The following is a 25,641-nucleotide window of genomic DNA, read 5'->3' on the forward strand; positions in this document are numbered from 1 at the left end:
ACCTACCCAGACTGCCAACCTTTATCTGAGGCAGGGGGCAGGCCAGCCCTGCTCTCCTGTGTCTGGGAACCTTCAAAAGCACTTATGAAAAAAAACATTGGCTCCCTCTGCATAGATGATCATCCCGGAAGAAAATAGGGCACCGATTTGTCCCTCTGTGTTCCCAAAGTGGAACCTGCTGGCAAATTAAAATTAAAATACAGCCCCAGTCACTGATCAGAGGAAGGTGTTTTCTGGCAGCACCACTGCCATAGTTTATCCAGGGCACATCTCCTGCACTGGTGCAGTAGTCATGGTCCCCACCACTTCAAGGGGTGAGAGCCTTTGGGGTGCCCTTTCCACGGCCCCATGGAGCTGGGGAACTGCAAACACTCAGGCTCATACACCTCTCACTCTACTTTCTAAGTGGCATAGGATTTCCTGCAGATGGAGGAGAGCTGGGTACTTCCAAGCAAGAAGAGACCAATGAGGGGCAGCCCAAGACCCTGATGGGACAGGGTGTGTGAGCTGCAGAGCTGGGAGATGGGTCAGCAGCGATGCTGAGACACAGATCCCTCCTGGAGTTCCTCCTGGTGTGTTGTTACCTCCCTGGGCTGTGGAAAGGTGGCTGGAGAGGGTTCGCTTTGGGAAGCAGCTGCTGGGAAGTTGTCCTAACTCAGGCTGCCAGGGGCAGCTGGGAGCGTGGAGTGAGGCTGCAGGGTCAGTGGCAAAGCACTAGGTTGTCACCTTGCATGTCTCAGACTCATTTTGGTATCAGCTGTTGCAGGGGAGAAAGACAAGGCCCCCCAGAAACAGCTCCTGAGGAATGAGTGAGCACCTTCAGGTCAGCTGTTCTGTAACCAGCCAGGACACACAGGTCAGCTCTTCAGCTAAACCTTGCAGGGAGGGACCAGGCTCTGAAACCATTGGGAGAGACAAAATGAGCTGTCTGGGCAGGATTGGGGTGCTGTGGGAACACCTCAATGGATATTTTCTGTCTGCCCTTTCATCCTGCAGGAAGGCTGACCTGCATCAGTTGGGTGAGTGTGACCAGGAGCCTAAGGCCAGGGCTGGGTCACTGCTGGCCCAGGGGTGAGAAGGGGAGCTCAAGGGTTACACATCTCAGTTCTGTGGGGATGGCTGGAGAGATTCAGAAGAGGGGAAATGGTGGGGTCCAGTCTGGGAAGGGTGAGTGGTGAGAGGGCAGTGGGGTCCCAGGACCTGCCCTCGACATGCAGAGAGGGGTGTGGGTACTTCAGAAAAAAGCCTTAGCAAAGCACTGCAGGCCTCAGAGCACCCCTGAGCACTTTATTCTCACAGCTCGCAGCCCACCCACACACATCCACAGCCAGGCTTGCAGCGAGGCTGGGGCTCTGCAGAGACACCAGGAATGTGGGAGATGCAGGGAGAGGCACCATCAGAGGGAAGGAGCTGTGCTGAAGGGGAAGGAGAGTCAGAGGGATGTTTTTCCCAAAGTGGGAAAGCAATGAGGACAAACCCAAACCCACAGTCCTGCCAGTCCCACAGCACCTTTCTCCCCGCAGCAGCTCAATGTTCCCCCTTGGGCTGTACAGCCCTCCACGGTGCTGGACCCCCTCCTTGGGAGCCACATTGTAGGAAGTACCTTTCTGTACCAATCCCACTGCTCCAGCACATCCAGGCTGGCGTTGGCCCCTGAAGGGTGGCACTCCCATCCAGAGGAGGACCACTCTGTTGGAGCAGCATCAGAGTCCCCCTCAGAGGATCTGGACAGCCTGCAGCATGTCTGCCAGCACGTATGAGCTGTCCCAGGGCCGCCCCGGCTGCCGCAGGGCCCCCTCCAGCGCCCGGGCACGCACCCCCAGCTCTGCAGGGTCACGCCGGCCCTCGGGGCTGGGCTGGCAGAACAGGATCTCGTTGACCTCCCCTTCGATGCGGCGCGCGTAGAGCAGCGGGAAGACGTCCCTGAGGGTGGCCAGGACAGACTCCTTCAGCTGGGCATCGCGGCACACCAAGTTGAGCACGAAGACTCCTGCAGCAGGGAGAGAGGGAAGGGAGTTGAAGCAGCCTGTGTACACCACCCTGCTCCCTGTGGGAACACGGCTGGATCGGTGTCACCTTGGTGCAGACATCTCCCTCAGAGCAACACAAGGAGTACTAGCATCCCCCCGGTGTCACTGGCCCAGCTCCATGACCCTGCTGCCACACAGTTCAGGGGTGGACACAAGATCTGTTCTCAGGTACTTCCTACACCTTTTGCTTCCAGAGAATTCTGCTGGCCCCCCGGGATGTCTCAGCCTGTGCCTGACCCAGCAGCATTGCAGGCCACCCACTCCATCTTGCTGTCACAATGCCAACTGAAACACCCATATGGGTCCCAAACTCCCAGATATGAGACCCACCAGGAGAAGTGGATGCCATGCAGCAATCCTGGCTGCAGCTACAATTGTTCATGATGAGAAACAGTGGCACAGCCCCAACTCCACACAGAACTGACCAGCCTGGCCATGGGGATATGGCCAGATCTCCCTTCTTACCTTCTGGCTTGAGGATGGTTTTCACTTTCTGCAGGAAGGGCTTTTCCACGAAGGCTGGGGGTGGGCAGCTCATCCCCACCGTGAGGTCTTTGCTGTCCACATCAAACATGACAGCATCGTACTGGGCTGGGGCTGAAGGAGGAAGCACAGAAAGTTGTTATCCTATGGGACAGAAGTGAGCCACACACATGGGAAGGCAAAAAATGGGATGGTCAAGACACCCTTTCTGCTATGTTATGAGTGTCTTCTCTCCTGGGGTTTCTCTTTACAAGCCCTGGTACTGTGGGAAGCAGCAAATCTCAGGTCCTCTGCACAGGTTGGCAAGGACAGGCTGTGAGCTGGAGAGACCTGGTGAGGCAGGGGGCTGTGACACATGGTAGGAGATAGACAAGAATAGGAAGCTGGGGGTGACAACAGCCCAGGACTCCACTCCCCAGCATGTCACCCACTGGGCTCAATGGGGCACCTGAAATGCTCTGTGAAATGGTACCTTCAGCCGCCAGCTTGGCCACGTAGTCCAGGCCATCAAAGATGTGCACTTGCATCCGGTGGCCCTGGGAGAAGCCAAACCAGTGCGTGGCCACTTCCAGCATGGAGGGGTCGATCTCCACCACAGCCACATGGGCCTCTGAGAAGTAATCATGGACGAAGAGGGGCAGGCTGCCCCCACCGAGCCCCACCACCAGCACCGCCAGCTCTCCTGCCAACCGAGAGAGCCCACTGAGCCACCAGGATGCCACGCTCCAACTGCTTGTCCCACCCACCGTCCCCAAACTGCTTTGGGAAAGGTGCACGGGGCACCTTGGCCAGAAGAGCCTTTCCCCAAGGGGCTGTGGCATGGCAACACAGGCGCACCTGCCCCCAGCACAGCCTCCCACTGCCACCCTCGTCACCTGGGAGGGCGTCGGGGCCCCCCAACAGGCAGAGCCCCGCAACCATGGCCTTGTGGTGCTCACAGCACAGGTAGCTCTTGTCAATGGCTCCAGGTAGCTCAGCAGGGCTGGGTCTCTTCTTGTCCTTCCTCCGCTTCTTCTGGCCTGAGTGACAGGAGATATCGGCTGGTAAGGCAAGGTAGGAGATGGAGGCAGGGTGGCTTTCTGGGGACTAACCACTCCCAGCCCTGTCCTACCCATGGTGAAAAACACTCCCAGGACTGCTCTGGGACAAGACAAGCAGATCCCAGCAGGACTTTCACCTTCCTTCTGTATTGCTCTCACTCTGTCACCCCAAAAAATCAGCCTTGGCCCCTGCCCCTTCCTGGCTGCCCCATGTACCTGGGAGAGGCGTGGGGGCCAGGAGCCGAGCCTCTGACTGCACCACGTTCCTGTTGCGGAGGAAGATGAGGCGGCGGAAGTAGCAGGTGCCATCTCCCTTCACATCCTCCACGACGTACTCCCCACTCAGGGGGCTGGTGTCACAGTGCCGCACCGTCCGCACCCCGATGTCCCCTCCCACAGACAGGAAGGGCACCTGCAGGGAGGACAGGGGCTGCTGTGAAGGAGGAAAGGCTACAGGAAGAGAGCTTGCCATTCCCACTGTCCTGACTATGGCTACAGAGCCAGGATGAAGCAAACATAACGGAGGAGCACTGGGATGCCACAGGAGGGGCACCTGAAATGCTCTGTGAAATGGTTCTGCACTAGCTTCACTCCTAACACAGGGAATACAGGGAACAAACACATCAAGATTTTTTGCAAGAGCTCAGGAGTATGGAGTTGGGGCAGGAAGGAGGAGACAGAAGGAACAGAAGTTAAAGCCAGGATTAAAAAGGGGTTGGATGGTCTCAGGGTTTTGGAATCTCTGCTTTTCTTGGCATGTGGGGTTTTGGAGGGCAATGACTTCATACTGAATCCTGCCACACAAGCACCTCAAATCCTTCCTCCAAGCAAAGGCAGACAGCTGGAGGAAAATCAAGAGAAGCTGCACTCCCTGAGGCCACTCTCCTGCTCACACTTTGCAGCTTGGTCTCCCTTGGAGAAGAGGGTTTCCCTGCTGGCAGAGAGCCAGGCTGGCCCTGGTTTTGGGAAGTTGAGCCAGAGGGCCAGGCAGAGGGGGCTCACCTGCTGCCGGGCAGGGAGGCCCGGCGGGGCCAGCTCCATCACCTTCCCGGATAGCTCCGCCTGGATGCCGGCCATGCCCTCGTAGTGCTGCTCCCTGTGCAGGGCCACCGTGACCAGGCGCCCGAAGCCAGCGCTGGCTGCCAGCTGCCTCCGCCCTTCCTCCGTCCCAAAGAGCCACTCGGTCTCTCTGCCCTGTGGGACTGTAGAAGGGGCTGCCATCAGCCTGGGCTGCTCCTGGCCCTCGAGCAACCACCCCAGTCTCCAAGAGAGAAGCCGCGGGGAGTGGCAAAACATCTCAAAGAGGCAGCACTGCTTGACTAGAGCTGTGCTCTGCAGCCATCAAGAGCCAGGATCTCCCCTGTTTTGGGCAAGCTCATTCAGGAGGCTGGAAAAGCCACATCTCATTAAAAGGGAGTGTCCAACAGGTGCATGACCTATCTCCAGGCTGTGCTAAGCCCCAGCTTTGGAGGCATGCAAGGTGGGAACAGGGCTGCTGGCTGAGGCCAACATCTCTTTGCAAGGTGCAAGCACAAAAGCCATGTGCACCCCCAGCAGTCTGGCCCTGCAAGCCAAGACACCCACACAGACCAGCGATGCCTTTCTGGCTGCAATGTGCCAGGTTGGCTGTCACCAGCATCAAGGCAGGAATCTCCACCTTGGAGCCAGGGCAGGCAGTGTCCCTCTGCAGTGAGATGCAGCCAACAAGCTCTGTGCCAGATCTCTGCTTGCACCACCAGGCAAACACATATCACACCACAAAGCCAGGACTAAAACATCAACTGAACTCTGCACAGGTGGATTATTCCCCTCTCCAGCCCCAAATTCAACAGGGCTGGCTGTTTTGCAGCTCCTGGCCAGGGCACCACCTTGCTGCAGCCTGCACAGGCTGTACTCACTGATGAAGATGGCAAAGTGATTGTCCCGGGAAGGTTTCACTGAGGGGCTGTCGACTACATGCAGCGTGTAGCGAGGCTTCCCACTCTCTTTGTCACACAGATCCAAGGAAACCTGTTCCCTGCAGGGGGTTTTGCTTATCTGGCTGCAGAGCAGGGCATAATGCTGCCTGTCCTTCACTGCTGCCACCAGCCGCTCTGCACACTCCATCCTCATTGGCTTGTCCTGCTCCTCAGGGCAGATCTCCAGGATCTGTGGGGCTGAGCCAGGGATCTTCCTGAACTTTGTCATGACATAGACAAAGACCGGCAGGACAAACTGCTGCTTGTCCCCACTGCTGGCCACCTGATGGACACGCACGACCCAGCCTTCCTGGGAGAAGTATTCCACTGCTTTCTTCAGCACGTGGGCTTGAGCCAAGGAGACGCAGAGGTAGCGCCCTCCTACCTGCAGGACCCGGCTGATCTCAGCAAACATCTGGTCCACTTTGGCTAGAGTGGCCTCCTCTTCATCAGTAAGGAGGGCGTCCAGCGTGCCTTTGTCCAGGACCACCTGGAAGTGGGCATCAGGGAAGTCCATCTGGAGCATATCCATCAGCAGGTACCTCATCTTTGGCCTTGTGCTGCTGCTGCGCTCCTGCATCTGGCGGATGACCGCGTCGCTGATGTCGATGTTGACGATGTCCTCGCACATTCCCACATCGTACATCTGCTCGCTCAGCTCTGAGTTCCCACAGCCCACCACGAGGACCTGGGAGCAGCACAAGAGCAGTGTCATGGTAAGAACACCCCACAAACACCCCCCAAAGCATTTTACAAGTGAATACCAGAAATGTCTAGGAGTCCTCTGTGAAAACCACACCCACAGCAAACTCACTCTCTGGGGCTTAAGGTAACATGTCCATAGAGAAAAGTCCCATAAGCACAGAAGTGATGCATCTGCTGCATGTCTTTTGGGGGTGACCTGGGTGTTTTAACCCCCAGAGGTCCACAGACCAGGGCAACCCAAGGGTCTCTCCTGTCCTCTTGCTAAGGCACATTGGGGGCTTCACGTCATCTGTGTCAGTGAGCAGCACAGACCTCACACACAGAATTAGACTGGAAAAGACCTCTGAGAACATCGAGTCCAAGCTATGACCAAACACCACGAGACCAAAGCACTCTGTGCCACATTTAGTCTTTCCTTAAACACCTCCAGCGTCAGTGACTCCACCACCTCTCTGGGCAGTCCATTCCAATGTCTAAGCATCCTTTCTGTGAAGAAATTCTTCCTCCGAATGTCCAATCTAAACCTTTCCCGGCACAGCTCAATCCTCTATTCTCTCATCCTGTTGCTCGTTGCCTGGGAGAAGAAACTGACCCTAACGCAGCTACAACCTCCTTTCAGGTAACTGCAGACAGCGATAAGGTCACCCGAGAGCTCGCCACGCAGGAGGAGCCCGGGGGAGACTTGTCCCGGGCACACGGCACTGGGTGCCAGCCGGGACTCACCTTATCGCGGGGCCGCACATACTTGTGCAGGACGGGGCAGAGCTCCGGGAAAGCCCCGTACCACTCGAAGGGCCGCTGCCCGCGCTGGCGGAAGAAGCGATCCCAGTAGCGGGCGGAGCCGAACTCGCCGGGGCTGCGGGGCAGCAGCTCCATGGCCAGGCGAGCTCAGCCCGCTGCCGCTGCCGCCCCACGTGTCGCCCGCGCTGACCGCTTCCGCCTGCGCGGCGCGAGTGGCGCAGCGCGCCCGCCGCTCATTGGCTGCCTGTCCCCCGGCCGCTCCCCATTGGCCAGAGCCTCCGAGCGCCACCGGCAGCGGCCGCGGCGCGCCCCCGCCCGGTCCCGATCCCGATAGCATACAGGAGCCCGCGCTCTGCTCTAGGGCTTCTGGCAGGAAGGGCGGCAGGGACTGCCCGGCCCGGAGCCACCCCGAGGCACAAACGCGCAGCTTCAACAGCCCAGACCCGCTGGGCGCCGGGGCACTTCCGAGGCAACAAAAAGAGCGGAGAACGAGGTAGCGGTGGGTTCAACGGGAGCAGCTTTAATGGCATCCCGCAGCGGAGCAAAGCTCTGCCGGGGCTCTGTGTGACATGGACAACACGTTTCTTGGTAGGGGGGTTGGACTGGGTGATCTCCAGAGGTCCTTTCCAAGCCCGATAATTCTCTGATTGTGTGAACACACGGTGCCCATAGCCCCGGCGCTAGCTGGGGCTGGAGCGGGGCTCTGTCGAGTCGCTCTGAAGAAAGAAGGTGGAGAGCTCGCTCAGCGCCCTGTATCGGTGTGAGATGGAGTTCTTCACTGCCTTGGGCATTTCGGCGTAGCTGCAGGGGAGAGAAACCACAAGTCTCAGCAGCAGACACCAAAGCACATCCCCCAAGCACTGAGAGCTCGCCCTCTGCCCGCTGCCTCCCTGCTTGGCTCGGCGAGTCACCTCTAGTGACACAACCCCTGATCCGGAGGTTTACCAAAACCCACCATGTTCTGATCTACAAGGGCGTTTCTCCCTTACACCCTTTCTTGTAAGCAAGTTCCTCTTGACACCCATGGCCATGGCTTGCCTTACAAAAAGAGCTATAGGTAAAACACTACTTACGTCTGGCTGTAGCCATCCGGCTGGAAGCAGGGATCCCAGCCAAAATCCCGAGGCCCTCTGGGCTCCACTATCAGCCCCTGCCACGAGAAAGCAAAAAAGCCCCTTAAGCTGTGGTTTTACAGCACTTCCCTCACAGTCTCATTTCAAACACAGACTGAGGAGCTACATGCAGCCATAGCTCACGCTGCAGCCACCACAGGCTCTGCACGGTGCTGTCCCCCTTTCCAGCACCTCCCCAAAATTAGCAGCTTCAAACTCACACTGCTCTATGTTGACAGTGCCTTGACATTTCCAAATAACAGAGCTAACAACTGTACTTGAATATAGCCCTGTCAGAGGGAGATGAGGGGCTGAAGAGTCCTAGGTAATGTGCAGAGTTCACCAAGTACCACTGGGAAAAAAGGCTGCACACTCAGCACCCACCACCCACCAGCTATACTCTCCCTAACCTGTTCCCAACAGAAGCTCCAAGGGCATTCAGTGACCCACAGGCCATCAAAATTGTCCTCAGTGGAGCCAATGCTGCTATGAAATCCACATCACAGCCTTCCTCCCTCAGCACATTCCCTTCCCCAGGCACACAGCACCTACATGGGTCTGGCCTTTGAAGAGCCTCACTGGCTCCTCCGGGTTGCCGCTACTGAAGGCGAAGGTGCAGAGTGCGTAGGCAGACTTGTCTTCAAAGCCAGCCAGCAGCTTGTACAGGCCTGAGGGACACAGAAGGGATCCTGGAGTTACTGCTGCTCCCTGGGAACACAGCACTCCCACATGGGCATGGATGGAGGGACGGAGCATTGCACATCACATTCCCAACCACCACAGGAGGTGACAAAGCTCAGGCACCAGGGTGTTCTTGGCAGGGTCCCTGCTATGACTGAAGCCAGAGCCTCAGATCTCATCTCACAGTGTGAGCTGCAGAGCCCTGCTATGAATCTGGGAGGGGACACAACTGAGCTTCGTGCACCAGAGAGGACCGAAGCCCAACGCAGTTTAACATGATTAATGCTCATGTTAATGAGATCAGCACAGGATTTGCAGTCACACTCTGAACTGTGGGATCAAGTAGTCTCTGCATGCCAGGGAAAGGAGGGGGAGGGTTAGTGGAGAGGAGCTTGCACTGAAGCCACAGGGAGCAGGAGGTCTTCCAGGTCACACTGAGGACAAACAAGAAGTTCCCACAAGCCCTGCCACCTGCCTGCAGAGGTAGGAGTCTGGGAATCCAGGGATGACGCTACTGGAAAAAACAACATCCTGGGAAGCAGGGCACAGAACAGGCTTGAGAAACCTGTTGGTTCCCCCAGGATGGGCAGGGAGCCACCTCAGGGGCAAAAGAGCAAGTTACATGCAGAGCAGTAACATGAGGGCAGTACCTTCTGGCTTGAGTTTCTGCAGGAACCACTTTCTGAAAAGGAAGGAAAGAGGAAAGATTAATTTTTGCTATTATCTCTCAGAAATACAGGCATCCTTGAGACAACATTGCCTGCATTTTCATAGGCCTTTAAATCCCTCTTCAATGTGCTGTCAGATCACCCTGTTCTGAACCATTTACCAGTAAGGACAGACTGAGCTCTCAAACTGAAGGGGACACAGTGAAAACAGCAGTGGGATATATAATTTACCACAGTCCTGGGGTCATGTAAATTACCCAGTTCTCCCTCCTGAGCACTGACATGCCAAAATTCATCTCTCAACACAAATTGTTCGCTTTTTACACTGAGTTGTGGTGCTGACTTGGTCACAGCCCCCATGCCTGCCAGAGTTTAAGAAGTGTTTGGACAACAACCTCAGGCACATGGTGGGATTCTAGAGGTTGTTCTGGACCAGGCCAGGATTTGGACATGATGATCCTTGTGGTTGCTTCCAGCTCAGGATACTTCATGACTCTATCCTGTAATATACAGTTTTTATGTCTGCTTAATGCAGCAGAGATAGTTTGGAAGAATTAATCACACTAAAAATTAATTCTGGGAGCTAAGGCATTTTATTAAGAAAGTTCCACTGTAATGTAATATCTTTGTTATCTTCTGGATTAAAGCTGTCCCTATGAGAACCTATAGGGCACTCATTCCAGAGCCCTTCTGAAAGGCTTGGTGCCCTTATTACCCAGAGCCTGCTCTTTGGACAAGTTCCCAAGCTGTCACAACAGGCACCACAGATTGGGAGCCAGAGCCAACAATCCAGGTCTGTCTCTCCCATCCTGCTCCGTGACTTAGAGCAGGGCTCAAGGAGTTCAGTCCAGCCCCTGGGATGCAGGATGAAGATCAGGGCACAGACCAGCAATCACCTCCCTGACCCTACTGCTCCTGGAGTGGGGAGCCCAGGCTGCCCAGCGCTCCTAACTCTGGCACATGAAAGGGGAAACAACTCCCCTCCTACTTACATGTAGGGTCCTGGAAGGCCCCCCAGGGCATTGAAGCACAAGCAGGTGTCCTCTACTATAACAGGTCCCTGAACCTACAGTGAAAGCCCAAGAGAAGAAAAACATTAGAGCTAAAGGAAGGCACTGCTTCCAAATCCATTCCCTTGCTCTATCCTACCCTCATGTTTCCACTGGACATCAAGGGAAATCTTGACCTCAAAGGCCACACCAGACAGACACAGTCAAACTCAAACTCTCTCCAGGCAGGGCAGAGGGGCTGAACAACAGTAGGGAAGGCTTCACATGAAGGAAAACAAGCAGAGATGAACACTCCCTGCCCTCCTGGGGGACAGGACTGGCAGGACAAGGAAAGAGGAAAGCCTGTGACCTGGAGGCACACCTGCATTTTTCTCAAGTCTTAGCCCTCGCTTTGTTTTTTAAGACACCCTTCCCTGTGACAACTCTGGAATGTTCAGCAGACAGAAAACTCTGTGTCCTGCAGCCACTGAGGCTGGACTGAAGGAGCCTCCATGATCTCCTGCTGCTCGAGGGGCACAGCAGCAGGACTGCCAAAACTTGGTGTCATCAGTGAGAATTCACCATCACCCGGCATAAACCAGAACAGCCGGGTGATGGAAGCACAGGGAGGCCAGGGTGTGCCCCTGGCTTTCCTCGGGGCCAGTCTGGATACCACAGTGTCCCTGTCTGGTCCCTGCATACCCATCCCGCCGGGAAAGGGGAAAGAGCGAGTGACCTGCCGGGCGGCTTCACGGCACTTCTGCACGGAGATCTCGTCCGGCTCCCCCTGGTACTCGGGCACTGCGGACACAGGGATCGGCGCTGAGCAGACGGGCGGGACGAGCCGAGCTCCCGCATCCCCCCAAGCCCCGCCAACAACTTACGGTCAATTTTCTTCGCCACCAGCGTGTAGGGAGAGGAGTCGCCGAGGATCTGCGTGACCTGTGCAGGGAGAAGGGAGTGACAAGGGAGGGAACGAGGGAGAAAGAAGGGAGGTAACGCCACTCCCCAGGCTCCGTTCCCGCCGCGCTCACCTCCTCCAGCTTCTTGGCGTTGCCTGTCACGAACACGACGCTCCGCCGCGCCGGTGCCGCCATGCTGATCGCGCGCGCAGCCCCTGCGCGCCCAGCCGCCAATCAGCGCCCGCGGCAGCGCCCCGCCCCGAAGCGCTCAGCCAATAGGAAGCGGGCCCGCCCCGCAGCGTCCAGCCAATGGGGAGAGCGTCCGCCTGCGCCAGAGAGGCGGGACCTGCCGGCCCCCGGGGGTCGCGGCGGATGGTGTCGCGAGAGGCGCGCGCAGGGCGGGGCGGATGGGCGAGCTGCCCCCTCACGGCCCCGGCCCTTGTTTACAGCCCCGGCCCTTGTTTACAGCCCCGGCCGCGGGTCCCGCTGTTTGCCCTGGAGTAGAACCAGATGTACTTGGGGAATCGGGCCGGTGATTGTGCTCCAAGCGCTTTTGCTGTTCACGCCCCGCGCTCTGGCGCGTCTCTGAGCTTTCTGTCATCAGGTTTCCCGTGTCGGAGCGCTCAGGTTCCATCGCTGGTGGTTTGCAGCTGGTGGTGCCTCTCACAGCCAGAGCTGTCCCTTGGCAAGGCCTGTGCTCGGGACAGCCCAAGCAGTGAATGACTTAAACCCTAGACTGATCAACGCCCAGTTTTAGCACCTCAGGGCAGTGCACTGATGGCTTTGGTTGGGGCAGTTTCCCAGCACTGCGTCTCGGGTAAAGGCAGGACCAGCTGGTGGCTGTAGCAAAAACTCTAGGCCTCGAGTGCAGAGTTCCGTCCGTGGGGCTGGTGTGGAGCCCTGGAGGAACAGGTCAGTGCAGCCCAGGGCTGGTGGGGCGCAGGGCCCTGCGAAGGAGCAGCAGCAGGGTCCCAGGAGCTCTCCCACCGTGTTACCCAGGCTCCTCCTCACCACCAGACCCCACAGAAGCTCTTGCTTTGCAAGGGCAAAGTCCTCCCTCAGGAGGGACCTGTTTTCCCTGTGGGCTGCCCAGCTGCCAGAGCCAGGAGGCCTCTCCCCACCTATGTCACATCCATGCAGCCCCCTTTCCCTCAGGCATGGGCTCACACCAGCAATCCCGGGAGGAGGAATGCACCACTACAGCCAGAAGATGCCATTCCCTGTACAAAAGCAATCATGTGGAAAACAGCAGCTGATGGATTCCTGCACAATGCAGGAATGGGTAAAACAGACCCAAAGCTTGGGTGAAGGAGTTGTTTTTGTTGTAGAATCTCCTTCATAACATCTCCTGAGTGAAAACCAATCCCCAAGCATGCAGACGCTGCTGGAAACAACACCCCTTTCTGCTGACTGCACTTCTCCCTGCCACCAGTCCAGGGTGGGACAGCACAGGCTGTAATATAAAACCACAGTATCAAAGGAATATATATAGAGGCCTGCTCTGTACCACCCCAAGACCAGACATTTGTAATGGTCTTTCCAGCCTTGTGGGGGAAAAAAAGCCATCTGTAAAATTTCCTTAGTAAATTCTATTACTGTGAGGTTTCTGACCAGGACTGTTGGTTTGCAGCTGGTGGTGCCTCTTACAGCCAGAGCTGTTCCTTGGGAAGGTCTGTGCTCAGGACAGCCCCAGCACTGAATGACTCAAACCCCAAACTGATCAACACCCAATTCTGGCAACTCAGGGCAGTGCACTGATAGCTGTGGTTGTGGCAGCTTTCCCTGCCCTGCACTCTGAGTACAACGATTTGCACCCCAACCTCCTGGGAATGCTGCAAAATCCCTCCATCAATGTTGAGGAATTCCAGCTTTCCCAGGGCAAGAGCCTGCTCCCTGGGGTGGGCTTGGTCCAGACTTCATCCTGCCACCCACCTTCCAAAGCCCTCAGCCCAGCATTAAAGCCAGGCTTTGCCTCCAGCAAGCAACTTCAAAACTGCTTCTCTTGCTCAGACCTGGTGCCAGCAGGGATCCGAAGTCCTCACACACTCCTGTGGCACCCAGGTCCTGCTGTGGGTGGCAGCAGCAGCAAAGGCACTGGCAGGGTTCTCCAGCAGCAGGAGTGAATTAACTCACTTTCCAGTTGGCAGGACACGGTACCAAACAGCTCAGCAAGATCTGCAGCCCCCCTGGAGACAGACACAGTCCCTCTTCATCTGCCTTGTTGATCCCTTGCAGGCACAGAGTAGCCAAAGGCACAGGCAGAATGATTTTTGTCCCTTCCACTGAGTGTATGGATATTAAAAACAGCTTATACTTCAGGAGGAAAAACCCAGCTTGGCTTTCTGATTCCCACCTGGAGAGATCAGGTCTCAAGAGGGGAAGAGTTCGATTTATATTCCAGCTGGGCAAGGGAGCTTGTAACCACATCCAACCCTCCAGCCTGCTGTGCTCACTCCTAATCCCCTTCTCTGCATGGGGCAGCATTCAGGTGGAAACTACAAGGTCCTGGGGGCAGGGTCAGAAGAGGAAGCTGGGACATGGCACTGGCAGTTCTCTGGGGCACCATTTCCCCTCTCCACTGTTATTTCATACACATGCTAAGCAGGACAGCGCTTCTCTCCTCAGAAAAGACCAAAAAGAGAACCAGAAGAGCTTGGCTCAGCTAAAGTGCCAGGCTCAGGGCTTGAAAGAAGAAGGGTCCCAAAATAAAGGGCTGTCAGAAATGCCACCAGCACTTGAGACCAAGGCTGGAAACAGCCAAAACACCACAGTCCCACCCATGGACAGAGGAGCTCAGTTCCTATTCATTCCAGCACGGGATCCCTACAGCTCCCTCAGCACCCTAGCACCCATGTCTGGGAATAATCCCCACCCCACTGGATCACAAGGAAGGAAAATGGGCTGGCATTCAGGACCACAACCACCACATCATCATCATCTGAGTATGAAGTGGGCTTGTACACTGTGGATTGGTGTCAGGAGAATTGTGCTTCTCCTGCTGTATCTTTATATAATCAGGCTACTTGCTGGGCTTTACACACACGTCTTGCTTTTGGTCAAGAAAACACAGAAATGGCCCATTCCCAGGGACTCCCAGCACTGGAGAGCCCTGAATGTCCTCCAAAACTTTATAAAGACGTGCAGAAACTCCACATGTACAGTCAAAAATAGGTTTACTGGAATGTCTTTAGTCACAGCTGTAAGCAGCAATACTGAAAACACTGAGCTTGTGCATTCCCATGGCAGGACAGAAAGTCTTCTGGATTGTAAAACCTAATTTCATTTTTTCTCTTCTCTTTTTTTTGTTTTTGAACAAGAGAAAAAAAACACCCTTGCAGTTGTCCACAACAGAATCAATTCCCTATAATATACTGGTATGTTTCTCTTCAGACATTCATCCCCTCCTTTTCTCTGATTCAAGGACAGAGTCCCCTCTGCCTTACACAGCAGGCATTAGGGAGCTGCTCAAACCATATTATTATTATTAATATTACAACTCAACCATATATACAGATAGACTGTAGTAGCAAGTAACCAGTTCCAAACCAGAGACCCAGAAATCCACAAAACAGGCGGTTTGGGATCTGAATCTTGTGTTATAAAAAAAAATAGTCTGACAGCAGGAACAGTTACTCGACTGGAAAAGGGTTGCTTGGTAGTTCTTAAAACGCTTGGTTAGAACTGGCTGCTTGCCACCACCTCCTGCTCCCAGGAGAAAAAAACAACTTCAAAGCTATATACAGATATCTCACTTAAATTACACAGCAGTTTGGTTATCCCAGAGGCAGCTCCACTGAAGCCTCCAGCTGCCCCGTCAGGAACGGTACTTCAGGACAATGGGGACTGGAAAACACAAAGAAAGAAGCTCTCATCACACACCCATCCCTGCCAAGGAGTACCCCCACTTCTGTAGTGACAAACACCCAGCAGTTAAGAGCAAGTGTGGTCCCAGCCTCAAGCTAAAGCAATCTGCTGTCTGCACACATGCTAGACAACATATCCTGCTACCTTCATCTCCTTCCAGCTTCCCAAAACTAAACCAGATGGGATTTTCCATCAGTCTCTCTCTCAACCCTGCTGCCAGCTCTGCCTCTCTCACTGCAGGCTGTGTCAGAAGGACAACAGGCTACAAGGGCTTTGCTAAAGGAACAAGAACAATTACAGAGCTGCCCCGGGACACTTCAGTGGGAGGAAAACCCTCCAGACCCAGTGGCACAGAAGAGCTGCACTCCCATGCTGGGCTGCCTGGATCCCTGGAGCATGTCATTCTGCAGGCAGAGGGATGAATTATTTCTGCCTGGAAGAAACATGCTCTGGTCATTGTGAGCTGTTTGGTACAAAAAGCAGTGACATCTGCTGTGGGAAGTTCCAGGAATGGCAGAGGGCAGGGGAAGGGACCAATTGCAAAGCCACAACAGCTCCTTGATGGACATCAAGCAGCCCATCAACTTTGGGGAAGAGCATTTGTCAAAAGCAGGCTCATTGCAGGGTGCCTGATACACGTAGAGGTGCTTTTGTAAGACATTGCTCTAGACTGGAACTTTCCCATTTACTCCCACCAGCCTTAGGATCAGTCAGTGCCAACCCTGGATCAACAGAAGGTCGGCAGGGCACTGCCAAGAGTCAGCAGGACTTGGTTTGAGCCTGCTCCTCTGCATGCACCCTTAAGCCTGTGCAGAAAGGGAGCACAGTGCTCTACAGGCACCCTTATGATGCCTTAAGGCAGAGTGGAGCCCATGGAATGACTCAGGTGGTCTCCCCCAGGGACAACAATACCATGGAGTGCCACAAATATTTCCATGCCAGACATGGATGGAATGATCTGGATCTACTCACCAATGATCACAAGCAGGAGAATGACCACCACCATTGCTATGATCGCCTTCATCTGCAAGAGGAACACACAGGCATGTTACACAGGGTGCCAGGGGTAGCTGCTTCAATCTGAAAGGAGGCCTTTGCCTCCTAGCATCTTTTCAGCTAGGAAGCAGAGCTTCTCCATGCCTTCCCAGGGGCAGGCAGGTAACCACCCTTACACAAACCCAGCCCTGCCTGTTCCCCTTCTTGCTCACCTTACAGTCTCGCCACCACATCTGTCTCCGGAGATGCTTGGCTCTTTTGCTAAAAGCTGCTGCATTGTCTGACAAACTGTCTATTAAAGGAACGAAAAGAGTCAATTCAGTGGTGCACACAGAGTCAGAGCACCCACTTGTTCTAACTCCATTGAGTTTTACGCAATAGACTCAGCATTAGGGGAAAAGACCCAACCACATCATGATTCACCAAAGCCGCAGCAGGGTCAATGTTACACCCTTCACCAGAGCACACAGACAAGTCCCACTGTGCTCCCTTTGTACTGGCTGCCCTCTGAGGACAGGAACTTGCTCTGCAAGCCAGTGGATAGCACCAGGAGACAGATAAATCTATCTCTGCTTGAAGAACCAACTAGATCCCAGCACCCAGACACCTCCAAGTGCCTCTGCACAGGGCAGCTGGTGAAAATGGAGAGTCAGCAGAAAGTCACATCTGCAGCCCAAGGCTGAGCAACACCACTCCCAGGAAGGACAGAAATATAAGCCCAGGTCTGTCATTAGGTGCCTTCTGAACTGAACCAGGTAACCTGGCCCAGCAGCCAGGAAAAGCTGAGGGGATCAGGCCAGCAGAGCTGTGTTTCATATCCCACCTGATTTATCCTGCAGGTCATCCAGCCGCTCGCCTCTTTCGATCACCTTGGTGATGTTCTCCTGCATAACATCAATGACTTCATCCACCTGGTTCTGTACACTGGGGCAGAGCAAAGGCAGTGTGAGAGGCAGAGGTGAGCACCAGAGCTGCCTAGCCTGGTGGGATCTGAGAGCTCATCCACAAAACTGAAAGGGCACAACAGTGGAAAGAGGTTGATGGGATGCAGAGAAAGCCAGAGGCATGGCATTGCATGGGGTGGATCTCCAGCAATCCTGGCACGGGCAAGGGAACACAAGGGGCTCAGAGAGAGCACTGGGAAGTTGGCAGAAGTGGGACACCCTCTCTAATACCTTTAATACACAAATGCAGTATGAAAAGGCACTGATTGCTGTTGGTGGACACCTCTGCTACAGAAGAGCTCACAAAGGGGAAAAAAAAAGTATAAAAGCTGTACTTTATCTTTCTGTATTTCATAGAACCCCGCACTACATCTTTGCTCAATAACTTGGGAAGAAATCAAATCAAGTTCCCTCCTCCAGGAACTGAGTTGCTAAATTAAACCCACTCTGCCAGGGCATCAAGACGACAGCAAAGAAATGTCTGATATGAACTAAACCAAGTTATAATTCATCTTCTCACAGCTTACGCAACTCTGTGGGTAGTCTTCAGTGAACAGTAGCCTAAATCACACCCGTAGGGTTATTAAAAATGTATTTATTCACTCCAGAAAAAAAACTACACTGGCAAGAGAGAAAAATTTTCCTGGTGGAAAAGTACTGCTCCATTCTGGTTTATATTTTGGAGCTAATACACGTTTATTTTCCTGGAGATAGAAATAAGAATTTTCTTGAGGCCCAGGGGATAACAATCAATTGTTTGAGACATACCGTTCCCAAAAGTCAACGGCAACAGCAGGATGTTGGAGGCAATGAACCAGAAATAGCTCCAAACAGAAACAGCATATCCTCTCCCATGGCCCACAAAACTGGGGCCAACACATACTCCAGGCCAGTCAATGGGGCACTGCAGAACCAGGAATAGGGCTCTGTCCTAGCCACCATGCCTTTAATTAATTCATTCATTAATTAGAGACATAGGTACACACTGACCTATTTCTCCTACCAGCTACGTGCCTCTCACAAGCAGACACTTGTGCTGATGAGGAGCAGCTGCAACAAGCCATAGGGGTCACATCACTTGCTTACGTTTACTTACTGTTCCAAATACAGGGGAGAACAGTCATTAAAAGGCATTTTTCTCCCCAAAAAGCTTTAGGAAGAGTTCCACATCTCTAAATATGAAGGGGTTTCCCATCTTAGCCTTTCAGGTTGAGCTCTGTAGCACCACTGCACTGTGGCTTCCAGAGCCGGAAGAGCCAGGCAACTCCTCTGAAACCAATTTCTGAGTCAACAGCTGTGATATGGTACATGCTGGACTCCAGCAGCACATATAAAAATTTGCTTTATTTAGGACACCAGAGAACAGGACCTGCCTTCTCTGTGCTGCATCACAGTCTGTGGGGGCAGCATCTCTCTGAGCCCACCTACACCGTGTGGTGGCAGCTCCTGCCTTCCACACTGACAGCAGCTGGCTGCCAGGAGCTCCTTATCTGGAGGGGAAGGGCACAGATAATCCCCAAAGACCTCTCAGCAGGAACCTGCCCTGTGCCCAGGAGGCTGTTCTAATCCACTGTTTGTTTTACAAAGTACGAGGCGAGTTGCAGAGCTGTTGCTGTTGGGAAAGCTCAGACGATGCAGGGAGCTGCTGCCCAGGAAACACATGGCAGTGCCCTGTGGAGCAAAGTGTCCACCCCATGTAGGACACACAGCTCTGTGGGCCATCCCTGGGGCAGTGGGTGAGAAGGAGGCATGTTCTGTGAGGGGGTTTCCTTACCTTGGCACAACAAGTCCCAGCTTGGAGCTGCCAGCAACACAGCTACAGCTTGGGGAGAGAGGAAAAGCACAAACATCTGCTACCCCAGATGAGCCAACTTGGCAAAATCTCTAAGCCCTCAAACATCGGCTTCACACGCAGAAGTCTACATTTGCAGTATGTCAATGTTTCTAAAATCATTTACTGGCTTGAAAATAGAGAGATTTCCTCCCACAACAGATTTGTAATCAAGTTATCCTGGTACAACTAACAAGCGGGAGCACGCAAGGTAACAGTGCATCTAGGAACATGCAAACCAATTCAACACCACCTGTATCCCTGCCAGTGCAGGTCAGAGCCTTAAGGGGTGCTGCTGCAGTCCTGGGACACCCCAAAATGTTGGAGGCAAAAGGGGCTGGTGTGTAACTTGAAACTGCTGTGGTGAATTACCAGCATTTGGGGGAGACCTATGGAGCACAGACCCTTACTGCCCAAGCTGCATCTCAGCATCCTGTCTCTTCTCACTTGAGCTGCTGGAAAATGCTGAGGGCTCTTGCTACCTGCCCAAACCCAGGGTAGGCTGTTAGCTGTCCCCAAGAGAACACAACATTTCACAGATGAGGAATGCAGGCACAAAGAAATCAAGGCTTATAAACTCCCACAAATGCTGATGTGTTGAATTCACATGGAACAAATGTATTTGGGAAGCCCAATCAATACCTTTTGGCATCTGATGTAAAACAGAAACCTGGGGAAAAACCAAAACAAAACAAAGCAAAAAACAGGAAGGAAGAGGCCAAGCCAAGGAAATTCAGACCTGCACACAGTGCCTTAACCAGATCTTAAGCCAGCTCTTGCTTTCTGCTCTCTTTCACCCTTCACTGCTTCACTGATGTCTCTCCAGGAGGGGGCTGAAAAATGCCCAGCCTATGCATTAGCCCAGCAGTTGCAGAACAAATTCAAAAATTCCCACTAGTCTGGCATGCTTGAAGTAGGAAACTCAAGTCACATCAAGAAGAAAATATTTTCTTGTTTTATTTGGCAAGAGGGAATGAGTCCTCTAATATGAAGCGTATTTCCTGTTGGGAAGCTACGGGCTTTTGACACACACACTTCATGTGCTTTACTCCTGCCAGATTTCCAAGAGAAATAAAGTGGAATAAATACCTGCCAGGAAAGAGAGCAAGACAAAAGCACTAAATATGTCTCCCGTGACCCTCCTTCTTACTAATTACGGCAAGGCTGATGCTTTCAACAAGGACAGCAAGCACACACCACCAAAGCAACAAGATCCAATGACACTCAGCTTGCTTTAGACTCTTCTTGTGCTTTGCTGTTCCAGAGTAGGAGGAATAAGCCTTTCAATTTTGGCCACACTGGGTTAGGTTCTGAAAACCTGCCTGGCCTGGTCAGGGTGTTGAGCTCACAACAGTGCTACATTCTCCAGACACTGTAAACAGGCCATGTACACACCATGGGCTGTGCTGCCCAAGGCTGCTGCTTGTCTCCAAGCTGGCTGTTTACAGCCAGCATGACACACTCCAGTTTTCCACCCCAGTGATATTAATAGTGTGTATTTTGGTGCAAATTACACCCAAACACCCCTCGTTGTGGCAGTCACCCAGGGAAGAGGGAACAGGACGGAGAGCCAAGGCAGATGGAGGGTACAGAGGCAGGAGGCCAGCGCTCCCCGAGGCACAGCTCTCTGCAGAGAGCCCTGCTGTACTCAACAATGGGGTAATGCTGCTGAACCATGCCACGGATCCCTGGATTTAAGTTGCTGTTTTGTCCCAGCTGTGAGGAAAACAGCAGTCTATGCTTCCCTGAAGCCTTTCAGTCATTGAAAGGATTATATCCAACACTGATGCCTGTCAACATGGTCTTGGTACCACCTTCAGATAAAAGCCTGGACTGTGGTTGGGGTTCACTGCACAACCAGACACCTGCGATGAGCCCTGGGAAGCTGCAGTCAGCTCTTGCCTCGGGAGTTTAAACCATTCCACAAACCTTCCTCCTCCTCACAGCCTGCAGCCAGACAGAACCACTGGGGCCAAGCCCTAGGGCTGGGAATGCTGACCACCCAAAGCAGCACAACAGGGGATTCACAGAGACCAAGAGGCTCCTTGGGAACCCCAGCACTATGCTGAGCCTCATCACCAGCACAAGCAGGAACACAACAGCACAGTTCCCTGAAAGCACAAACATCAGCAGTGAAGTGAGTCAAGCAGCACAGAAAAGGGGCTGCTGATTTTAGCAGAATTTTTGAAAAGATGGTCTGTGATGAGAGGTTTCTTTTCAAAATAAAAGAAATCCAGGTGGAAGACAAACATCCCACCTTCCCTTGAAAATGTTGTCATGCATGCATTCAAGACTTCTCCCAAATCCCGGAAGCAAAGGCAGAGAAAGGAGATCAGCTCTCTCTTACTTCTCTCCCAAGTTCTTCGTAACTTTGGGGAAAAGGATAAAAGCCCTTTAGAAGCTACCTCTCAACTCCAGCCCACCCTAGGGACAAGAGGTCTCAAAGGGAGCCAGAGGGACCCCATGTGGCCTCCAGACACACCGGGACAAAGCACAGCTTGAAGGGGACTGACACTTCCTCCTGTCACCATTGCTGACTGTAACTCACCTCTTTTCCCTACACGGTTTGCAGTGTTTCCCACAGCTCAGCCAGCCTTGAGGGTCTCTGCCGCCAAACTCCACCCTGACCCAATCTACTCCCCTTTCCTGCCAAGGACAACTAGGAAAACTTTCCAGCCTTGCCCCTCACGTTTACATATTCCACACCTTTGCTCCCAGAATACCATCACTTTTTCCTCTACCCAATCCTCCATCCAATTTCCTTTTACACCCATCTTCACACCCCATTCCTCCAGCCCTGTACTGCCATGGCCTCTCCAGCTTTGCCCAGCTATGCCTCAGCTCTCCAAATGCTCAAAGTCCTCCTTAAAATGTCTTTTCCTTACAATTTTTCAGCAGCAACCAAACTATTTCTTTTTTGAAACAGAGAGAACTGACTCTTTATCAGACCAGGCATTGATCCCTCCAGCAGAAGGGTTGAACTGATCAGAAACTTCATGATGAGTTCCATGAGAAGAAGTGATGACTGCATGGTGTAAGTGCTTATTAAACAAAGCAATCAACATTGATGAGAGCAGAAAATAAATTGTTTTGTAATAGATGCTCTAGATAGTACATAAATGTAGCCACTTATATCCCAAGAGACACATTCCATGCCACATATCCATTATATCCAGGCAATCTCTGGCAATGGGCAAGCCTCATGTGTGTGGGTCATTAGTCACATCACACCTATGGACCCACCAGCTTCTGGCTAAATGCTTCTTTCACTATTGTTCCTTTGCACAGGTACAGTGCCATCCTCTACCTAAGCCCCTGCTCCCTTCTGCCAGGCCAAGACAGTGGGAGGAGAAGAGCTCCTGTTTTTTCCCACCAACAGAGAACACAGTGACACTGTAGTTGTTTTCCAGCAAAGGAGGATGAACAGGTAGACATTACCCCCTCTCCACCCTTTTCATGGGGGTGAGACCCCACTCATAAACCAAATTGTCAGCTTTCTCATTCATTCCAGATCAGCCTGGCCATGCCCTAGAATGAAGGCTCTATCCACACTGGCTTACTCCAAGGAGCAGCTCATCTCTACCAACATCATCCTCACACTCCGAAGAGAACAGAGAAGTCCTGAAAACTCAGGGTGAAGCCACCTGCCCTCTGCCTATTGTGCAAATCAAGTGCCCTTGGCTCCTCAAGGCACGTGGGCAAGCACAGCCCAATGCTGATGATGGCAGTGAGTCATCCCAGAGCTGTGCTGGCTTCTTCCTGGCATGGAAAAAATCCCTAACCAAGACCCACACTCAGGCTGCAAACAAGACCCAGTGTCAATAATGCCCGGGCAGCAGTCCCCACACAGATCTCCATCCTGCTCCATAGAGATCAGCAAAGACAGGGAATCACAAACCAGGGGTCTGTGAGGATCCACATGCCTTTGATTAAGTACCACCACCACAACCCTCACAAGAAAGGACTAGAAAAACTGGAGCCCTGAACAAGCATCATCCAGGAAATGACTCGATGGTAGAAGGATCCAGTGTCCACTCCCTCCTTCTTGCCCTACTCCTCCCCCAGCTGTAATGGTTTCCTGTTTTCCAGCTGCTTTGACCCCAGTGAGTCATTGCTCATTTCCAGGTCACCTATATCAGGTTTTTATCTGGAGAAGAAGCTGCCAGAGGACCAGTTGCTGGTCCTGGTATGCTCCTGACCAATTGCTTTCTTGAAATATTGAGGATCATGTTACAGGATGAAGTAAAAAAGCCTCAAAACAATACACATTGGCACTGACAAAGATTAAAATTCAGGGTTAATGCTCTAGAAAAAGAGTCGCACAAAAGCATGGAACAGTTCACCACCAGAACACAGCAAGGGCTTCAGAAACTCCAGTAAGCTACTGTGATATAATCTTATCCTGTCGTATCTCTCAACAAACAATTTCTTGACAGCTTGCATCAAACCTGAGATTTCCTTTAGCTGTGGACAGGTGGGGTAGGACATGTCAACCAGAAGAAAACAAGGACCAGGAATGTTCATATTAAGAGCTACACAGAAATACTCTGATAAGACAGCAGCAGGAGCTCACAATGCCAGAATACATTATTATCTGTGTGACACTGAAGAACAACAACTTACTGCCTGATCTTGTCATTCCTGGGTCCAAACCTGGGTCCAGAAGGCCCCCTCCTGCAGGCAAAAGAGAGCAATCAGGACAGGAGGAACAATGAAAACATGTTTTTAAATCACACTCAAACAATACACAGGAGAGAACCAACGCCTCATGCATGGAGGATTGCTTTCATACCTCCCATCAGTCCCTCCCGTGTCTTAGGATATGTGGGACATCCATCCCACTCTTACAAAAGGCCACACCTATTAATTCATGCTCACAGCCAAGGCTCTGGAAGATCATCCCAAAGGAATCAAATGTTTTGATTCCCAGTCTCAGAGCTGCAGGCACTCCAACTCACAAGAAAAAGTCTTCCTCTTCATCCGAGTCTTCCTCCAACAGATTCCTCTGCAAACACAGAAAAACCATCTCATCAATAAGTAACCACCATTTCACACATACATTTCCAGCTCTTACTATGCAATCAGCATCTTCTGACTGCAGGGAGGCCCTCTCTGCTCAAGGGACAATTCCAGCCCTGTACCCAAAAACATCAGCATCGCCTACAGCCACCCTAGGCTATCCCATCCACATGGGAAATCAGATCCACTCCAGATTTGCAGGACATGGTCTCCTCACCATCTGATGGTAGCAGATGCAAGAGGGATGACCACAAGGGAACACATTGGGTTCCCTAGGCTGGAGGGCAGAATGGCCTAGCAGCTTCTGCTTTGCCCTTTTAAAGGCTCCCCCAGGCTCCCCTTTGCTGATCCACTATACCCCATGAGTTGATCTTTAAGAGCAGCCCCACAACACCACTGAAGCCTGCAAGTTTTGGACAAAGACATTACTGGAGTTAATTTCTCATACCAGGACAGCACAAGTTTTCTAAATCTAAAGGGCTCCCTGTAACATCTGCTTAGGGTCAAAAACAAGAAAGGGAAGTGGCACACTAAAGGTGTGAGCCCAGAGACCCAGCAGATGGTCCTTGGGGTACCAACAGCTGCTGCTTCCCCATGTGCAGATTTGGGCTCCCACCTGCAAGCCTGATGCTCTGATGTTGAAGCTCACCTACATTTCCATCCTGTCGCATTTGCTCCATCAACTCAAGCAAACCTGCCAGACCATGCAATAGTTCCAGCCACAGCTTCCCTCAAGGGAGGAGCAGACTGCTCTTGGCAGCACGGGCTCCTCGTCTCGCTGACAGCTGTCGTGGGCTGCAGCAGCATCTCCGACCACAGCCTAAACTGAGTTTTAGCACAGCCTGACCCCAGGAAAAACACTGCAGGTTAAATCCACTTTGTCCAAAACAGGCAACTGCTGTGACCTGTATTCAAAGCCTGAAATGTGAGGGGACCGTGGTGACAGGAGAAAAATTCAGCTGTATCGCACAGGGTGACTTCATAGGAGTGCTTCAGCCAACGTGGGCAGGAGAGCAAGGACGTGTCCCTCCCTGCCAGGCTCTGCGGAAGGGCAGGAGACTAGAGCACACCGGCATCTCACGGCCATGGATGCAGACTAAAGGAGCTGCAACAGGTTCTCAGAACAGACGTAAGGAGGCTGGTGTGACACACATGGCTCAGGTGTGACTCTCGGACAGCCCCTCACCGACTGAATGTCGCTGTCACAGCGCTCGGGCTCCTGGGCCCCGGGGCTGAAGGCTGCGGCAGCACAAGGAGACCCGGCCAAGGAACCCCTGCCGTGGGCATCGAGCACTGCCATCCCTCGGCTAGCACCTGCCCGCTGCGCCCCGGAGGGGAAGCACTCACCCGCTCGCTCTTCACCGAGCCCGTCACCTCGTCGTCGTTCAGGTGCCGCTTGAATTTGGGAGGCATGGCCGGTCCGTGCCGCGGGGCTCCGTGCCCGGGGGGAGAGGCCTGGAGGGGAGAGCAGGGAGCGTCCGGCAGGCCCGGGACAGCACCCCGCGGTCCCCGCGCTCAGCGGGCCGGGCCGCGCCGGCGGGAAATGGCCGGTGCCGCGGAGAGTCCGCCGTCACATCGACCGCTCGGCGCTCCGCCCGCCGCGCCGCGCGCCGAGCTACCGATGGGGGGCGGGCCGGGGGCGGAGACAAGTCCGGGGAGTGGGCGTGGCCTGGCAGCG

General features: G+C 53.4%; 3 protein-coding genes across 4 annotated transcripts; all 3 read right to left on the bottom strand.

The window, feature by feature from the left end:
* Positions 1–1,267: 1,267 nt before the first annotated feature.
* Positions 1,268–7,148, bottom strand: METTL13 (methyltransferase 13, eEF1A N-terminus and K55). Of its 2 annotated transcripts, none has more exons than XM_085068462.1 (8): positions 6,940–7,148; positions 5,452–6,199; positions 4,556–4,755; positions 3,770–3,965; positions 3,389–3,532; positions 2,986–3,195; positions 2,496–2,627; positions 1,268–1,990 (listed from the first exon to the last, which is right to left on the bottom strand). In XM_085068462.1, the coding sequence occupies exons 1-8, from the start codon at positions 7,090–7,092 to the stop codon at positions 1,716–1,718; spliced, it is 2,058 nt and encodes a 685-aa protein (XP_084924588.1). In that variant the 5' UTR covers positions 7,093–7,148; the 3' UTR covers positions 1,268–1,715. The 2 variants fall into 2 exon arrangements, with proteins under 2 accessions (XP_084924588.1, XP_084924587.1); XM_085068461.1 differs by having other exon boundaries at positions 5,341–6,199.
* A 309-nt stretch (positions 7,149–7,457) lies between these two features.
* Positions 7,458–11,587, bottom strand: ITPA (inosine triphosphatase). Its single transcript, XM_085068464.1, has 8 exons — positions 11,442–11,587; positions 11,292–11,349; positions 11,144–11,208; positions 10,411–10,484; positions 9,401–9,432; positions 8,622–8,737; positions 8,031–8,107; positions 7,458–7,758 (listed from the first exon to the last, which is right to left on the bottom strand). Exons 1-8 carry the CDS (start codon positions 11,502–11,504, stop codon positions 7,638–7,640), a joined length of 606 nt encoding a protein of 201 aa, XP_084924590.1. The 5' UTR covers positions 11,505–11,587; the 3' UTR covers positions 7,458–7,637.
* Positions 11,588–14,465: 2,878 nt separating this feature from the next.
* VAMP4 (vesicle associated membrane protein 4) lies at positions 14,466–25,591 on the bottom strand. The gene is made up of 7 exons (XM_085068466.1): positions 25,311–25,591; positions 23,903–23,949; positions 23,568–23,618; positions 16,993–17,093; positions 16,382–16,461; positions 16,146–16,197; positions 14,466–15,152 (listed from the first exon to the last, which is right to left on the bottom strand). Exons 1-7 carry the CDS (start codon positions 25,374–25,376, stop codon positions 15,124–15,126), a joined length of 426 nt encoding a protein of 141 aa, XP_084924592.1. The 5' UTR covers positions 25,377–25,591; the 3' UTR covers positions 14,466–15,123.
* Between the last annotated feature and the right edge of the window lie 50 nt (positions 25,592–25,641).

This window comes from Lichenostomus cassidix, chromosome 8 (assembly GCF_008360975.1).
Source record: "Lichenostomus cassidix isolate B80296 chromosome 8, HeHo_3.0, whole genome shotgun sequence".
In the NCBI taxonomy this organism is placed as follows: Eukaryota; Metazoa; Chordata; class Aves; order Passeriformes; family Meliphagidae; genus Lichenostomus; species Lichenostomus cassidix.

Bases quoted from the DNA above. Each gene is read 5' to 3' on its own strand.
- METTL13 (XM_085068461.1), bottom strand. From the start codon at position 7,092: ATGGAGCTGCTGCCCCGCAGCCCCGGCGAGTTCGGCTCCGCCCGCTAC. The intron at 6,200-6,939 runs GTGAGTCCCGGC...TGCTGCTCCCAG, and splicing joins ATGTGCGGCCCCGCGATAAG to GTCCTCGTGGTGGGCTGTGG. The intron at 1,991-2,495 runs GTAAGAAGGGAG...TCCCTGCTGCAG, and splicing joins AACCATCCTCAAGCCAGAAG to GAGTCTTCGTGCTCAACTTG.
- ITPA (XM_085068464.1), bottom strand. From the start codon at position 11,504: ATGGCGGCACCGGCGCGGCGGAGCGTCGTGTTCGTGACAGGCAACGCC. The intron at 10,485-11,143 runs GTCACTCGCTCT...CTTTCACTGTAG, and splicing joins GCCGTGAAGCCGCCCGGCAG to GTTCAGGGACCTGTTATAGT. The intron at 9,433-10,410 runs GTAAGTAGGAGG...CTTCCTTTTCAG, and splicing joins GGCCTTCCAGGACCCTACAT to AAAGTGGTTCCTGCAGAAAC.
- VAMP4 (XM_085068466.1), bottom strand. From the start codon at position 25,376: ATGCCTCCCAAATTCAAGCGGCACCTGAACGACGACGAGGTGACGGGC. The intron at 17,094-23,567 runs GTAAGTTGTTGT...GCTCTGCCCCAG, and splicing joins AGGAATGACAAGATCAGGCA to TGTACAGAACCAGGTGGATG. The intron at 15,153-16,145 runs GTGAGTAGATCC...TGTGTTTTCCAG, and splicing joins TCTCCTGCTTGTGATCATTG to TCCCCATTGTCCTGAAGTAC.